This window comes from Calypte anna, chromosome 1 (genome assembly GCF_003957555.1).
Source record: "Calypte anna isolate BGI_N300 chromosome 1, bCalAnn1_v1.p, whole genome shotgun sequence".
Taxonomy (NCBI): Eukaryota; Metazoa; Chordata; class Aves; order Apodiformes; family Trochilidae; genus Calypte; species Calypte anna.
Genome location: NC_044244.1, coordinates 71,960,650 through 71,979,604, shown reverse-complemented (window position 1 = coordinate 71,979,604; position 18,955 = coordinate 71,960,650). Strand labels below are relative to the sequence as shown.

Here is an 18,955-nt window from a genome sequence, read left to right as displayed (position 1 = left end):
TGGGCTACTGTTTAATCTTACCCTTTTTCAGTACAGCTCCCTACAGATTTTTCATAAGAGTCATTGCAGTGCTTTCCTCTATAGGATCTTTTCTTTCTTTGCTGCTGCGATGGTTCTGATGTCTTGAAGTATTTTCATTTGTTTTTTTCCCCCTCACTCAATGCACATCCCACAACAGCCTTCACTTATCCTCAGACCCAGAACATGGATAGCAAGCTTTTTAGAGAGGTTTCCTTCAGTTCCTGACCATCTCAGAACGGTTTGTCCAGCAATGAGTCTGCTCCATGCTGGAGAAGAAAAAAGAAACCAGGGAGCCAGCCAAATGCATGTACCTATTGTCAAGAAATTCCCACATTTTACTGCCCTGTATGTCTAGCAGATCACCTTCTGGTCGACCAGCAGGACCTCCAGAGGATGTGCAGTGGTTTACTGGCTGCATGATTGTGGGCACTGGTTTACTAACGGCCTGACCCTCCAAATGAGCTGAAGATTGTGTTTTGTGCATAGGATTGAGTGAAAGTGTGGAGCATTTTAAATTTACTAGTGCTTGTCACATCTGTGACTTCATGTGTGGTTAGAGCTTTTCAGATTTATGATAAACTGGCTCCCTCCTTACAGAACATTTGCTGAGTATGGGCAGATGGACAACATGCTGAACAAATCTAGTACATAGGAGATATAGCAGTGGTACCACAGACTGTGCAGATCCACTGCAACGTGCAAGATGCCAGCAGTTTTTCCATGCCCGTGCAGCAGATTCAGTGAGAAGACACAGCACTTATCCCCACCACACATACACATTGAAAGATCAAAACAAATAAAAAAAACCCAAACAGAATAAGACTCCTCATCAAGCTACAAGTACAAAAACACGACAGGCACCAATTCTGCCGTCATCATAAATATTGATTATATACAGGAACAGCTGGAAAGGATGACACAGGTCCAGCTGTCCTTATAGCCTCTCTCACAGTAGCTAAAACCTGAATATTAGAGATGAGTCAGAGAACAGAAAAAGTTTACCAGATTCATTCTCTGTGTACTCACCTAGCTTCTGTCAAATTGCACTTTGGGTACTTCCTTTCCTAGTAGCAGTTTAATAATTTATTATTAAATGTATGTTAAAAAAGAATCTACAGCATCCCTTGGCAAGCAGTTCTACAGCTAAATTTCACATTTTATTAATAATCATTTCCTTTCAACTTCACTTGATACTGAGTAGTTTTAGTGCTGGAAGAACCAATTATTGCTCCTTACATCCTACACATTGTTCATGATTTAACCTCCATTGCATCCTCCCTTTCAGATTGGAAAGCCTAAATCTTTTCTGGAGTCAGTTGTGCATGGTCTCTCTTCTGAAGTCAGTCGGGAATGGTCTTCCAGGGGAAGTGGTGGATTCCTCCAGTTTGGGGAGTTTTAAATCTCAGCTCAATGGTGTGCTGAGACATCATATAAACAACAGTATTAAAAGGGTTAGACCAAATGATCCTTGTGGTCCCTGCCAACCTGACATTCTTCTATTCTGTGATTCTATCTGTATAAGTCATTCCACAACTTTGATGTACTAATGATTGCAACTGTTTTCTGATGCATATCCTGTTCTAAAATATAATTTTACAAAATTAAACCAATGTAAATTTACCGTAATTACAATATTCAGAATGCGCTTGACATGTGGACCTATACTGTGGCAGTATGAAGTTCTTTGTTTTCTTTTCCTTTCTTTGTAAACCTAACATTTCATTTAATCTTTTTATTACCTTTGAACACAGCTGGCATTTTCATGCAAGCCATGAAGAATGCCTTTTATAAAAACACACATTTCCTCATCTCGTGTAGAACCCAGCTATCTGGGAAGCCACTAGCTGAACACCAGGAGGGCTCATGGAATTGCAAGTAGGAAGGATTAGAGCCATAGAGCCAAGGTGGGGAGCAAGGGCACTCCATGTAGAGAGTGGCCCAACCTTGGGGTATCCCCAGGTCTGGGAGATTCTGGTGTCACTGAGGGTCAGCCAACATTAAAGCCTTGCAGGCTTGCCCATCAGCAGAGGTGGGGGAAAAGGTCCTGCAAAACCCCAGAGGTCAGAGGGTGGGTTGGGAACCTGGGGAGCAGCCCCACTGTGCTCAGCTTGCTCAGCTGCCTTCTCACACAAAAGGTGCTGCTTCTCTCAGTAACCTGCAGTGCAGCTCAGAAGGGCTCTCAAGCTTACTGAACTGCTGTGTGTCTACACGAGAAGTTCATTTCAGATTGTCTCCAAAGAATATTAGATTTCTGTCAGCTTCTCACAACAAGGTCTTCAAACTCAAGGAATGACTTCCCACTTTTATCTACTCATGTAAATAAAAACTTCAGGTACACTTCCTCTGAATATTTTTTTCTCTTACTTTATAAAAACAATTTTCACAAAACAAACTCCAAAAGGGAACTATGTTTATACAGGGTTACATTTTTGAAGTCCAGTAAAAAAGCAAACAAACAAACAAAAAACTAAACAGGAAAACCTAATATATTGTTTTTATTGTAAGAATAATTCAGATTTCATACTCTCATATTCTGAAATTAGAAAGGTACATTTGCTTTTTTGTTTGAAGTAGAAAATGGAAAATATAACAATCTGAATGCTATTAAAATCTATTTTTTTTCACAGTGATGCTTAATTTGTAACTATATGTTTATTCACAGAGAAAAAATATTTCATTTGATTATTACCTTAATGAGACAAGTTTAGAAAGTTTGGTAACAACACAGGTCTTTAAACTTTCAAGATGATTATATAGAATATTAACATGTTGTAGGCACTGAGAATGGTATATATGTGACACTGAAATAGAATTATGTTAACTGAGTTTTACAAATGCATCTTTATCATAATAGCAATTATATTTACAAGTTATTATTCTAGATCATAAAGTATCTGCAAATCATTTTTAAAGATTAAAAATATATCATATATGAAACCCAAAGCTGTTAACAAAATATAAATCATATTGTATACAATCTATAGTTTAGAGTATATAATTTTGATTGTAACGTCACTAATTAAAGAAGGCATTAATTAAAGAAGGCCTATTTATTAACATCATTACAATTATAAAATGATTTGTCAAAATGAACATTTGTGGGGAAGTTGCTTGAAAACATGCATTTTAAGTCAGGATCAGATGTGTCCCCATGCGTTTACACATATTCCCTGCAAATGTTGAAGTACAGTAGCTCTGACATTTTCTGCACATGCACATATTTTAGAGAAGGTTTACAGAAGATGTTGAGATAAAATATTCATGATTTTCTTGGTAAAAGAAAATTTCTTTCATACCTCTAAAGTACTCTTTGACATAAAATTACCTGCAGTCTGATATAATCTCATATTTTTATATAAACAAGAGCCGGAAAGATCTGCTGAAATGAGAGTGCATTTTAGGTTTGCTTTGTTACACCGCAGGATGAGTAGCAATTAATGAAGTGAAAAGTTTGCAGATTTCCTAGTGCTTTTTAACCTGCTTATTTCATTTTCAAACTTCTGAGATCAATTTAGCAGCAGGAAGTTCTGCAGAGCAATTTGGTTTCAGTTGACCCTGGAGGAGTTGTTGCTGAATGAGACTTACTTACACCTCTGTTTCCATAGTGACACCTTGCTGCAATAAATGACACCTTCTTCACCCCACCTTGTATTTCTAGTAAATTTATAACAATTCTCAGGACAAATTAACAGGTTGAAAACAAAGTTCTCTGGAGCAATGTGTCACCACAGGTTGTCCCCACTTTACAGGGCACCTTGCAGTGGTAGCATGATATTTATAGCTTACATAATACATTGGCTGGAACACATCTTTTTTTATGCTGATTAACATCATTATAGGAGAAATCTGACCGCTGATCAACTGGTTTCTCCCACCTCCTTTTCTTTTAGCATGGGTTGCCTAAAAAGGAAACCCTACAAGCCACTCGGCCTACATCTTTCAGAGGAATCCTGAACGTCAGGAGTAATTCCCCAGAAGAGCAGGCACACCAGTCTCAAACAGTATGTGCCATCGGCCAACAGGCAGTGCTGCCACAATGTCTGAGTCAGGAGGAACAGTAAACATACCACATAAAATTTCATCTGGTAAAAGCAGCAAATCTGCTGGTTAAGAACATAGTCTTGTGTTACCTCTGCTGTAGGTATCACAACAGGGTTGATAACCATTATAGGAAGGGAAGTGATCTGTCTGGGATGGGCGTCTCGCACCCTTCCCTGTGCCATCAAATAGTTTGTCACCTCATCCAGAACAAAATGCTTGGAAGAAACAAATAGAGTGAAGGGTGTTTTTTACCTCAGTTACTATGTTCTTGCTAGGCCATTCAGCCACATAGTTGTTGCCTGCTACCTGATGTGGGCTGATAAGCTCAGTGCCATGCAAACATAGCCTTGCCTTCTGCCAAACAAGCACAGAGAAGCTCTGATTTTTGGAGAGCTGGTCCTTCAGGAATTCCAGTGACCTATTAGATCGTCAAGCAATGGAAGCAAGCCAAAAAGCTGCTTATTCAAATGCAAATGCCTTCGGTTGTCAGAGAGCATTGATTTGACATGACTCCCATTGTAATGACAGATGACCCTTTTCAGTTTTTGCAGATTTTTTTGTTGTTTGCATGTGATTCCTGGAATCACTCCCTTCCACCAAGCTTGCTTGAAGCTGAGTTTATTCTGCTTGTTTCAGAAATACAGAGCGTATAAAGTAACTTCTTGAAACATACCTCTATGTAAAACATATGTGTGATTTTATTAAGCTACTCTTATTTTTTTAAAGTTATAAAAATATATTAAATTGTTCATTGTATTATAAATTATGCCAAATATCTCATAGCACTTTTTAACTTTGAGGGTTTTGCACAGACACCTCATCAGAGAGAAGAGGTTCACTGAGAGTGATAAAGCTTTATTTTATATAATTACTCATAAGTATCTTCTACAATAATTTATTTTTCAAGAATCAGGGACTGAGCAGATCCTATTATAAGTAAAGACCTATCAGTGGTTCTGTCTCAAGCTTGCAAAATAATGAATCCCCGTATATTCTGTAAGTGAAAGAAAATCTGTAGTACTGCAAAATCATATGGATGAATAATTACTGTCTTCACACATAAAATTAACAATAGGAAAGAAAAATTAAACAGTAAAGAAAAAAGGATTACATTAGGGAAAAAAGAAAGATGAAAAAATGTGTTTAATCTACATATGAAATTGAGGAAATTTGGGCTTTACATGGACCTTTAGCCCACAATACCATAGCAGAATGCTTTTTTTTTATAATGTTGTGAGATTCACTTGGCTTCCATTTCTGAACAAGCAAAGAAAATGTGCAAGGGGAAATAATATAAAATGGATGGACAGATGATAATTATAGCTTGCTGGAGGCCTATTTTTCCTTAAATGAAGTGCTTCAAAAGTAGTACTGTTATGTTGTGCTTTGTATGCAAGCCTCTAGGGAACTAGTGTAAGAATAAAGGAAAATCATTATTTTTCACCCCAAACTTTTTAATTTACTAGTTTTCTACTGCCTTGTCTGTGCTCAACTTTGAACTCCAAGGTTATTGACAATATTAGTATCCCCTCTAAGCATTATAACTATGAATTACCACTGAATTGATTAGGAAGATAAGAAACTCTGTTATGTGAAGACACAGATAACTTATTGTACTAATTGGAAGCAGCACTGTACGTTAAGAAAAAGAATTCTTACTGAATTCAGCATAAATCCAAAGATGTTTCAGCCATGCAGACATCTTAAAAATACAGAGAGATGAGTTACGAGCCGTGGTGTTTTTAATAGTCTTTCAATGTATGTTTATATTCCCATTATTTTTCCCAAAAAAGTTTATTATTAGTTTTTAATCTTTTAGATAGACACACACTTCTAACATGAAAGTGCTCGTGTATTGGAAATAATGGAAGGTACTGACATTCACGTTGTATGTAAGGAGAGACTGATCAAAAGATTATAGAAAATCTCTACACGCAGAACCAGAAAAGAATGTAAATGTAGGTCTCCTGAATCCATATCACATACCTCACTCATAAAGAAGTCTGTCTTCCCTTGTCCTACAGAGATCACAGAAAGATTAGCAACCAAACACAAAAGAAGAATGAAATGCATCTCTGCTGAAGGACTAATAATCATATTGCAAAAATTAATACCTCTGCAGATGATAGGCAGCATGACTCCATCCTTATCAGCTGACCAATAATGTGTTATGTGTGGTGCTTAGCAAAGAACGCTGAAAGCTTTTGGCCTCCTACCTTCTCTGATAAATCCTTCCTTCATAAATAGCCCAAATGCTAATAATACTGGAGGCTGGAGATATACTATGTAAATATAATGGCGTCTTCTGGTGCAGAAAAAGGTGCAAAAGTGTTTTTTTTTACTATGCAGAAAACCGCTTGAAAATTGGATCTTATTACATATCAACAATTCACAATTAAAAAGACTACATATGTATTGTTTGAAAACAGCGTGACTGTGATTTTTTAACTGTACCTGTATTTGTAAATTGAAACACAAATTTAGACCCCTATTTCCTTTTCATTCTAGTATTATCATTAGTTTACAAAATAACTTTGTAATATTATATTCAAGCAAAAGGAAAAAAACATTTGAAATTAAACATACTTATAATCTTTTTCATTGATTTCCCAAAAATTTTGGTGAATGCGTTTTGGATGAATAGATAACCATAGCATTCATAGTGGAATCATAGTTTACTGTGTGATTTAATTTATTCCATTAACCTGTAATATGATCTTAAAAAAGGCTTTTTAATGAACAGGAAAACATCATCTTTCGTTGTCTGAATGACACAGGCCTGAAACTCAAGTCAACCTAAATTAGTCCTCACAGAATTGATACTTCTTCCACCCTCGACTGTCCTTCACTTAATGAAAGAAATTGTTCCCCAACAAGAGGCATGCAGGCTCCCTACAGGATGTTAAGGCATGTCTCCTCCTCTATCTATATCATATGAAGCTACAGGGGATCAATTAATGGGTTTTCAAAGAGAAGCAAGGTTGCTGACTTGGTTCCTAGTCAGTATTTTACCCCAGCTGCATCTGGGAAGTGACTGAGGTTAAGGAAAGAGAGACAGGGACAAGCCTGAGTTCCCTCCTCAGTGGAGAAACCAGTTCTCAAAAAACATGTGATAAAGCCCTCTGTTTTGCTAAGCATGGTCTTTCCTGTGTCTTGAAGCAGAGGTGTCAAGAAAAGAATAAGATATATTTACGGAATTAAGATTATCAGGTATTGCAGAGGTATAGAAATGTCTACATTAGACGTTAATAAGAACAATAATATTACTAAAACAATAACTAAATATAACAACTAAATTAAACTACATTATCCCAAATCATGGTAAGAAATAAGAAGTTTGGAGCACCCCTCTACTCCCTCCCCTCCAAATTTATATGTGCTGGCACTTCATTGGCCTTGGCCAAAACAGACATAAGGATGGGAGAGGGAGGAAGAGAAGAAGACAGTGGTGATGCAGCTCTCTGTTACATGGTAGATTTATCAAGAAAGTGTTTGTGCATACCTGACAGGGCCTGTTCTGCCAGCCAGGAGAGGAAAATTGAGCTATCATGGTTTCTCTGCAGCAAAGAAATACGGCTTGAAATGAAATATCAGAGGGGTAGACTGCTCCGTGTTGACAGCCATCAGGTGAGATTTCGCTGTCATCTGCTGTTGAGTCTGAAGCCTCTTTGTAGTACATGGGCACCATATGAAAGTTCAGTCCTAACTAAATGACTCAGTATATATGGACTAAATGAAATAAAGCATCAGAGACCTTCCGGATCACCTATTTTGAAATCAGACAGATTACAGATAACGGAATTCAACTTCAGAAGAAGGGACATCTCTAGAAAAGTGATCTAGAATATAATAATAATTGAAAATACACATTTTCTGTTCTTTGTGTAGCATATGAAACATGGGATGCTGAAATTAGAAGCTGAGGAGATTTAGAATAAAATAAAATCACTCTAAATTAAGGAATGAACTTTAATTATTTAATACAAATTTGAAAAGACAAAGAAGTTTAGACTAAATTAAATGAGGAGCTCACAGCGTTGAGGTTAACACATCACAATTCAAGAAATTTATAACAGTGTAGAGGAAAACATAAAGAGCAGATGGTGCAAAACATCCTCAGTACAAAACAGAGATCGGAACTGAGCTCAAGATTCAGAAACCATCCTTCAGTCTAGTACCAATGGCAGGAAAATGCTACCATTAAAGTGATTAAAAGCCATGCTGCGCTTCTAAGTATTGTTCTTCCAAATGGTTTCATTGGTAACCAAATTAGAGCTCTCCTTCAGCTATTGGATTTGAAACAATTAATTAAAAGAACTTCCCATTGATTCATCACAGGAATATTAGAGCAGTCTTTATAAATGGCCAAATAAGATTTACCTATCTTACAAATTTCTGGTTAAAAAAAAAGCTTTAACAATAAATGGAAACTTATCAGAAGCTGAAATTTCTCTGTAGAAAGTATTGCTTTCAGTATTTCTTCACAGTAATTGAAGAAATAGAAACTGAGCCAGCTGCAGCTTTTAATTATTTGAGCTTATTTGTCTGTTTCTTTGTACAATCTATTTCTGTCTGGAATCCTTTTCTTAAAAATCCCTGAATTTATTAATGTTTTTTATTTATTTATATTTTGTCTTATTTACTTGGTCACATTACACAGATTAAAGAGTTCCTGAAAACCAGGTTGATCCTTTATACAGCATGGCAGGAATGCTTTTGTCTCTCTCATTCCCTTACATCAGACTGGTTAAAATGCCATAAGTACATCTGTAGGACATTTCCTGGGTTAGCTCTTTTTTGTCCACTTACTGCTTCTGGTAGTTGGGGTTTTTTTGATTTAGTGTTACATGTTGGGTTGTATTTTTTTCACATCAGAGAGGGCTGGACTGTTATACAGCAGAGGGGTTGCCCACAGGGAAGATCGGCAGTAGAGGGAAGTTTATTTTGTCTCTTGGATAAATGTTCTGTCAGGGAAAAAAATGCTTATGTGCATGTCTGTGTGCAGAGTTTCCCTTTTTTCCAAAGGAAAAGAACTGATTTTGCTTAATTTACTGTTTGCAGTCTAGAATTTATTATTTTAGTTTCTTAAGCTTCCTGAAATGTTTACAGTAAAGAAAACTGATACCTGAAATTTTGTGACTAGAAGGAAATTCTTATTTCATTTTCCTAGAGAGACTCTTTCATTCAAAACATAAAAACAGAAATTATAAAAATATGTTATTTTTAGGAGACACCTCGGTGGAAGCTTAGTCATAGTAGAGAGGAATTGGGAAGGGTATGTAATAAACTGGTATTTGTTAGTGGAAAGACAAATAGCAAAAGTCTGTGAACAATGGAAAGGACTTTTGGGGCTTTTTGGTTACCCGTTTGTTCAACTTACTTAATTGTCTTGAAGGCTGGTGAAGAATATGACTGGTTTTGTTGGAACATTTGGGAAATCTGCATATTGATACTATTAACACAGCATTAGTTTTAGAGAGAATAGTAGTCCTCCTTTGGTATTCTTGACCAGATTAAGAAAATAAGCAGTGTCTTCTGGGATGCAGTGTTTGCAATGTTTGAAATTATTGCATAGATAACAGTTCACCTTCTTTTCCAAAAGGGGAAAAAATCCAATTCTTGACATTAATTAACCCCATAGTGAGATAACTTGGTTCTTAAATGCATCCACCGATGTTGGGCCCCTTCCAAAAGCTGCTGGAAGCAGCATTACTCACTGTGCTGCTGCAGACCTGAAGTATCAATTCCAGGAGGCAGATCTGGGGGCATTTTTGCCCCACCTTTTGCCTGCAACCCATTCCCTGGCACTGGCCTCCTCTAAGAAGCTGGTTATTCCATGCACGTGTCTACCTCACTGATGGGATAAAATGTCTTTGCTGCTGTCAGCCCAGCTAGCATTCATTTCATCTGTTTTAAACTGTGTCACTTTATTTTACCCCAAAGAGTAAACTGCATGAAAATTAAGACACCTGAACAATGACATTTAATGCAGATTATCCTGAATGCAGAATTTACTGTCTCTAAAATATGGTTCTGCTCTGTAGGCAATGTTCTTGGAGCCAGGTTGCAATCGGTTTGCGCACAGCCAGCAAGGGGGACTGGCACAGGTGCTCTCTTTCTGTGTTTTTGCATGTAGCCATTTTTCAGAAGCTGGTCTGCACTTTAACAAAGGAGTTACTGTTATGTACTTAAGACATTAATTCCAGGTTATATGGTTTCCCTGAGAATTGCCATCTGTCATGCTTTTCTGCCTGGAGGTCACTCAAAGTTACCTCGGGTTGGTATCCTGAGACAGTAGGTTGGAAGGATAAAATGTGTGCTTCGTCTTTAACCCTTAGTTATCCTTTTCCCTTTCAGCACCCTCCTTGATAGGTATGGTAAGGAAGGACTGGGCTTCCCAAAACAGCATTGCCCTCTCCTGGCAAGAGCCGGACTCTCCCCATGGAGCCATTCTGGACTACGAGATCAAGTACTATGAGAAAGTAGGTCTCACAGCATCACCCAAACTCAGATACTAAAGAGCATTATGTTTCATGTTTTATGTAGTTAAAAAATATATATACATAATATATATACTTTAAATTTTTCACTTGATCCCACATAAAATGCTATATATAAAAAGGCATTTTATTTTGTAATGATTTTTTGTTGTTTTATTTCTGACTTGATAATGACCGTATTGTTTAACACTGACATTGAGTACAGCAGCAGGCAGGCAGTATATATACCTGTCTCATAGTAAATACATTTATGAGCGTGGCTAAGTGGATCATATACTTGAGCATATTTTGATTTAAAGACTGTAAAACTTTACATTAGAGTGACACTGAAACAATACAATTAAGGTGAATGTAAAAGTCAAAGTAATTTAATCTGCGACATTATTTAGTCATAACCTGTGCTTAAATGAGAGTACATCAGCCTTGTTTAAAGGGTTACAAAAGGTTAGATGAGAGAGAAACTGAATGGCATTCATGTCAAGCTTCTGGCATTCCATCAAAATTATGTGATTTCACACAGAAGTGGGTAACAATGTGCATTATTCGTAAAGGTACAAGGTGCACACACAGCACATCTTGTGAAAGGCATAATTTGAAGCCTGCTTCTCCCAAAACACAAAATACATTTCATCATTTCCAGTTGGCTACAGAGCCTTGCACTTGCAGTGTAAAAATGTAGTGCTAATCAGTGCCATTCGTAGAGACATAGGGGTTTCTTTATGTCCATACCTTAATGAGGTATATAAGTCAATTATTGCTGTTCCTCTGCTCCCCTCTGAAAGTCACAATGGAACTACTGGGTATGTGAGAAGACCACAAAGATTTAGGGATATTATGTTCTGTAAATACCTGAGAATCTTCGTCTTGGCTGCACTTCTCTGTTCCAATTATGCAACTTTAATGATGCAGAAAAAAAAAAAGGGTAAACTGGGAAAAAATCCAAGCAATTTAAATATCACAGCTAGAGGGATAAGATTGCTAATAATACTTCATAGCCAAAGCAAGGAAATCTTACTTTCCTAAACTAATGGAAATCCTCCAAGTTTTGACCTATTACCACAGTAAATCACATTATGACTTGCCCCACCCTTCTTTTATTTGTTGATATTAAAATAATAACCAACTGAATTAAACAATATAAATAGTGAGATTTTGATCAATTGAATTGGAGCTATTTCAAATATTCAAAACCATTCATTTGGATGTTAGTTTATAAAGCTTGCATTTACAAAAATTTTTCATCAATAGATCTACTATCTTTCAAAACTGAGTGACACAGCAAATACCTCTCTTTAGAAGCCTACATACTGCTTAGTCTTATCAACAGGACTATGTAGACAGGCTTCACAGCCATTTCCTACATTTCCTACAGTTTAAACCCCTCTAATATGTTTTCCCCTTTTATATTGCATCTTTTATAGGAGTATCTTTTAACTTTAAAATTCTCTTCCCTCTTACTCATGGGAACATAAATGAACTGCTGGCATCTTCTAGTACTGTTGAACAGGGGTTATTTTCTCCTTAAGTCACTAACTGAACTCCATGTGTAGCTCTTGACTCCACCTTTTGTTAGTAAGCTAGAAGAGGCAAGCTGTCTGGCAATGCAATATCATAGGCAGAATGAGAGACAAACAAAGCAGCTATAGCAAGGACAAAGGGCAATGGGCACAAGCTGGAACACAAGTGTTTAACATGAGGAAAAACTTCTTTACTGTGAGGGTGACAGGGCACTGGCAGAGGCTGCCCAGAGAGGTTGTGGAGTCTCCTTCCCTGGAGACATTCAGAGCCCACCTGGATGCAATTCTCTGTAATGTGCAATATGCAGCCCAGCTTTAGCAGGAGGGTTGGACCAATTTATCTCTAGAGGTCCATTCCAACCTGGAAAACTCTTTCTGTGATAGTAGTAAGATAATTTATTTGAGCGGAGGAATAGATAGGCATGTGACAGACTTTTACAGACTTTCTTGGAGACCAAATTCTAGAGCAGGGAAATGAATATTCTAGTCCTGGAAGGCAGAATGCTGATTTGCAGCATTAAATTAAAAAATTATACAGTGCTGAAGAAATGTGTGTTGTAACTTCAGTACTGCATAAGTACAGAGGCCAAATGAAAGCGGGATTTGAATATTAGAAAAAAAGAGGGTGTCAGCGGTAGATACAGCAAGTAAAACTGTTATCTCTCAGGCTTCCCATAATACTCAAAGAGGGAAATGTCAGCATTTATATTCTCAGCAGCAGTGACAAAATAGAGATGGTGTTCCACACCCACAAGAAAAGTGATGAAAGTGAAATAATTTATACCGGATTTAGTATGGATTTACCACAAAGACATTCATCTTCTGGAGAGTGAAAAAAATCAGCTAAAATTCAAGAATAAGTTCAGTATGAAAAGCTCAGAAATTTTATTAGTATCTTTGGTCAATGAAAATGCAGAGAATGGTATCCTTTGATACTAATAAATACACCAATTCATAAAATAGAACTTTGCAGTCCTATGTTTGTCCTTTTTTACCTGTCATTTGTATTTTTAAAAAGAAAAGAGGCTTTGATATAGTAGGCAATACAAGAAATTGCATGTCTCCATCAAATACAAGCACTAAATACGCCAGTTTTGAAAGGTTTTATCTCTTGGTAAAACTCCGAAGAACTCGGCAGGGTTTTAAAATTTCACAAGTATGAACTGCTGTTTCTTCTAAGATGCATTTTTGACATTTCCAAAATTATCAAGGTGACATTGTGGACTATGCTATGGGAGCGTGGTTGCTTTTAATTATAACCAGTAGGAAGTTTGTGTCTCATAAAATGGAAGCCAGATCTTGTACTGGGCTCCCAAGGTTTCACGAAAGATATCTAAACTTAAAAAATTAGCTATTTAATGCACATCTGTGAACACTCCACAGAAAGGGGCAGTTTTCAACGATTTCATAAGTAGGAAAAATTAGTGACAGTGAACCCAGAACATAGATACACATCTTCCTATGTACATCCATAACAAGCAGGACAAGGGAAGGAGGCTAGACTGTGCTAAATATGCAGGAAATTTATATTTGCAGTTCACTCTGTGAAAAATATTCACGTTTTCTGAGACTCTAAAAAATAAGGGAATAAAATACAGAAGGGAAGTTACACTGACAATAAGCTGCAAGTATGGAAAACATTTATTAAATGAAAAACACAATACAGCAGCTCAGTAATTTGTCTGCTTTAAAGTACCTTCTTCAGTATGACCTTCATTTCTTCAGTGAATTGCTGCAAAATGCTCAGAATCATAACTTTATAGATGTTGTTTGGTTTCCTAGCCATCTCTAACAATGCAAATCTTGAGAAAGTAATAAATATTTATTGTGAACCAATCCTATATGGATTGTACAGATTTTTACATTTTTATTTAGCAATACACTGATATGTGTTTCTGTGGGTGGCTGACAAGAGGTCACTTCGTTCTGCAGCTTTTCAGCCAAAAATGCAGTGAACATAGCTGGCCTTGGACATAATTGGAGAGCTGGCTTGGCCTGTGAGGAAAACAAAAATTGCTGGAGATTCAGTCCAAGATGCTATGAATAAAGAGAAAAAGTTTTCCATTATTTTAATAGTTATATGACATAACCATACTATGATCCTGAAATACCACTGTATGTTGAGGTGTAGTAGTTGAAATATCTTATTTTTGCCAGATTATGAATAATTCTGAAAACTATATGCTTATCAGAATTTGTCATCTTAAATGAGTCTTTAGAGCAAAACACAAAAAATTTAATATGTGACCATAGAGATCTAAGTTGAATTCTTGAAAGCATCTTGAAAGCTATGAAAGCAAACTTTTTTTTTTTTTTGCCTTCAAAGATACTAAATGTTTGGAAATTATCTCTGTTGATACCTTATTCTGCAATCTCTTATCTGTTTTATAATCTTTTAATAACTTCCACAAACAGCCCAGTACTTTTAAAAGAAAAAAACCTCTCACAGGCACTATTGTCTTTCCATGTAAAAAATCAAGCCCCAGATATTTATATAATCTCAGTTTCTTTCCTATAAAATTTTCTTTTATACCTTATTACTCACATAATGTCCAAAGCTTTTACTTTTTGAAGGATCCAGGGCACTGTAATCTGTTCACCTCTTGCCCATGTTTGAGTCAGATGGAGGAGTATGATAAGAAATGGCCTTGTTACAGCCTGAGTCCTTATGGAGGAATTCCCTCATGGGAAAGGAAACACAGTATGCAGTGGATATGAACCAAATCAGCTGCACTTCAGGTTGTGCAGCTGAACTGGAAAATGGTTATTCCTCCACTTTTCCACACTTAAAGTTAGCCTTAAAAAATTAATGTTCCCTGAGAAATGTATTAAGCATACCAAGCTGTATACATATCACCAGCTGAATTAAGTTCTCCAGTATGGCTCAAATACACCAGCTGCATTGTATTTACAGTTACACACAAAATAATGTATAATTATCTGAGGAATCTGGTTTATGGAGAAGAGATTTTAATGGGATGTACCCAAGCAATATTCCAAGGCACTGCAATGACATCTTCAAACTGAAAATATCTTTTAGAGCAGGATACAGGATGGAGAGAGTGGTTGATGGTTCTTTGCTTTATTGTTTCTTGATGAAATCCACACTAAAGCCAAACCCCTTTGAAAAATTATTTCATTTTGTTGGCAGACTCAATTTGCAACTCACAGGGAGTTTTCACATAAAAAATTTAACCTACCTCCATATGATAGTGAGTGGACTGGATATTTAGGGTGTCAGATACAACTTTTCCTCCATTCCATCCATTATTATTTAGAAGTGAATTAATAAATAAATAAAAGAGAGAAAATAGCCAATCAGTAGAGACAAGGGGGTAAATTAGAATCAGATTTTTAAAAAAAAAGATGAAGAGTCAATGAAACAGAGATAGAAAAATACCAGATGTAAAGAACTGGTAAACAATATGACCTTGATAATTTTCCTATCACTCTACCTTTGAATTTACTTAACTTGCTTGAGAAACAATACTCCTTCTTGAAATCAAATGTTAAAACAAACACTGCTATTTCTTTGAATAGTCATTAAATTTTAAAAAGCTATCCTGGGTTTGAGGAGTAAAATACATAATAGAGCTTGAGGTAAATGACTTGATAGGAATAATGTGAGGACTTAAGATTATTTTTGTATAATTATTTTAATGACAGAAATGCACAGTTTAAAAAATGACATGGATAATTATAAACAAGAAGGAGATTTTGTGTTTCAGAATTGATTACTTGCAATACTATTCTTTAGTTTAAAACAAATCTATCTTTGTAGAAATACGTGCACCTTATTATTTCAAATCCATATGGATGATAGATTCTGTACTCTGAACTGTGACAGCGAGATGTGGCAGTCAGTGCATGTACAGAGGCATGAACTGGTAGCCTTGCCCTTTTTTCCACACTTTCTGAGGAAGAGGAAGCCTGGTTCCATGATCAGTTCCACACCGATGACTGCACAGCAATAGCAGAGTCCTGGGAGTCCTAGAAATGCATCAGTATGTCCAGGTTATTTCATTCCAGCTTTTTTGCCCATGTAAACTGCCATTACAGGTTATGTGATTCATCCTGGCTTATGACAACAAATTTTCTCTGTGTTTTCTCCAGCTGAGGAGACATTTCATTATGAACTTATCAAATTTATTCAGGTAGAACCCGACCCTACTTGAGTATCAATGGGTATCTAATTTCAGTGAACCAAAGCCTTACATGTTGTCATTAGAAAAGATCTAAACTTTTTTTTATAAGAGGCTATTTTATGTAAATCAGATAATCCTCAGAATTTATGGGTCACAGTTTGGAAAGAGGAAGTATAATTAGTCACTTCTATAGCCCTCTGCCTTTCTGTGAAGTCAGCATAACACATGAGGTGCATTTACCTTCAATTTCCTTATTACTTAAATAGCTAAACCACTCCAGTCTCTCCACCTTTTGTTATAATTTTGCATAATGTTTAACTGAGCTAGAAGGATCATATTTTTTCAGAGACAACAATATTACAACTTCCCTATTTCCCTTAAGTACCAACTATTATTTTATTGGTTCAGATTTTGCTTTTATGTTAGATTTTTAATCACGAAGAGTAATATATGCACCAGCTCCAACCCACATGAGGCTCAAGGGATACTTCAGACTGGGTCACGTTATTAATGAGCAGGTGTAGTTCACTTGGTACTGTTGTGGCTGGATCATCAACATGTACTGGTTCTTTGGGTATTTTCTTCTATTGATGCTACACCTTCCATAGCATGCTTCACACCCTTGCAAGCTTCCTGACTAAATTTTAAAGTCAAATCAGTAACAGATTTGGGGAACAGGAAAAGGCTTATAACAAAAGGGATGAGCAAATAAGCACTTCATCTGCCTGGCCAGTGAGATAGTCCATATAAAATAGCAAGAACTATGCTGTTAGCATTGAATGATGAGCTGAGCAGTTTTTAGCCTCATGCTAACCATTCTCTTTTAAAACACTGCTTCTGTAATATTTTTCAATTATTTGAGGTATAAGAAGCAATCTGCTCCCTGCAAGTAAAATGATTCTGATGTGACCAGAAGGAAAAAATGTAGGGCTCATGCAAGAAGACATTTTCATTATGTTTTCAGCACATTCTTATGAAAACAAGACCACTGAGTAATTCTAATGTATAAGAGCTTTTGGATAGTAGTATTAAGCAGACCTTTGTTTTTGACCATAGCTGCAGGACTAGATCAGCATGTCATAATGAGGCACCAGGACTCCAAGGAGAGCCTCTGGCTGTCTTGATTTTTCTGAGCTCCTGGGAAGTGAACCATGTCTGGTGAATGTTTTTTCAAAAATAATCACTAAAATGCACTTTGGGAGATAATAATTAAAAGGAAATATCCTGGTTTATTTTAGCACAGTAAGTGATGTTAAACAAGCTTCTCAGTTTTTCTATTCTGCTGTTATTAGCCTATTTTCCCAAGGGAAGAACTGTAAAAGCCTTAGATTCTAAAAAGGGGGGGAAAAGATCTGAAAATTGTTGAAAAAGCAAGTGAGTAATTATGAGACTCTCTGAACAGATATGATTTTTGCCTTAAGGAAAGAACCTAAGGACCTTGCTGTAGCCATTATTAATGACACTGATATAATCACTATTAGGAGAAAAAGAAATCTGGCCTCTAAATATCAATTACATGCAGCAAAGGGTTTATCAAATGAGTTCTGAGTTAGGTCTTCTCCATTAGGTGCCTGGCTTGCAGACTCCTAATCATTGCCGTCAATTATTTAGAGCTAGCTTCTAAACCTTTGTGTTTAATAATACAGCAGCCTACAGAGCTATTACTATTATCATTCCGGCCAAAGCAAAGTATTTCCATGAGAAATATAATTCTTTCTAAGCAAGATGAGTGGATTTGATTAATAAACAAACAAACACACAAACAAAGCCAACAACCAGTTTAGTCTCTGCTGATCTTGTATTCTTGTCTGCAGCTGATAACCATTTTCCCCATGGAAAATCACAAGAGCAATGCTTATTTCATGAACTAATAGAAGAGATGCAGAAATGTAGTGAAAAGGTTTTGAATAAATGGTTTGCAAATTTTTTATGTCTATGTCTTACAGACATAGGAAGTCTGGAAACTATTACAAGGCAACAAACTTAGCACCACCCAGGTAGTTTACTTCAGAGAAAGCTAAGAAAGGTAAAAGCTCTACTCATAGCAGAAATTGGGTCCTAAGAAGACAATTTTTCTAGCCATTCAGTACTTGAACTTCAGGAAAAAATAATTTTAAAAATAGTTTCTTGTCACAGCAAGAATACTAAGGTTAACCACAGGAATCAGCTGCTTACTTTAAGCATGTGACTAAGTAGAGTCAAAAATCAGAAGTAGCTATTTAATGAGGCAGTAAGTTTCAGCTCATAAGTTGAAACTCTAGATGATTTTGATGAACATGCTGAAAAAACGAAATGTCTCTTAAGACCTGGTATATCAATTGCACAAAAGGAAGTGGTAAAAAGCTTAAAATTTAATCCTGAAATAACAAATTAGAGAATGTATTCTCAATTTAAAACATTTGATAGTTGTTTTAGTTATTGTTGTTGCTGTTATAGTTAACTTGTATCAGTGTGTTTGTCTTTGAGTGAAGTTTTAGTAACATCTGTAGTAAAAGTTGCATTTCTCTCAGGTACCTTAATCTACATTGAGGAGTCAAACTTTGTGTTTGAAAGTTTGACATATTTTTACAAAACGAATCGTGACTTTAATGAGCAATGATCTAAATACAACTAGCACATCCGCAAAAAGATGGCCATCTGAGGAAAAAGAATTTCCTTATTTCTAAGTAAAATACAAATTACAGGTCTCCATTTCTCTAAAATCTGTCAGAATATTGTTTCCTTTAGACCT

At 36.3% G+C, this 18,955-nt stretch overlaps 1 protein-coding gene across 1 annotated transcript in view; it reads left to right on the top strand.

Annotated features, from left to right (window-relative positions):
* EPHA6 (EPH receptor A6) overlaps positions 1–18,955 on the top strand; it is a 448,506-nt gene that overhangs the window by 285,939 nt on the left and 143,612 nt on the right. The window contains 1 exon segment of the mRNA XM_030446408.1: positions 10,420–10,544. Within this exon segment, the coding sequence (XP_030302268.1) occupies positions 10,420–10,544 (125 nt within the window).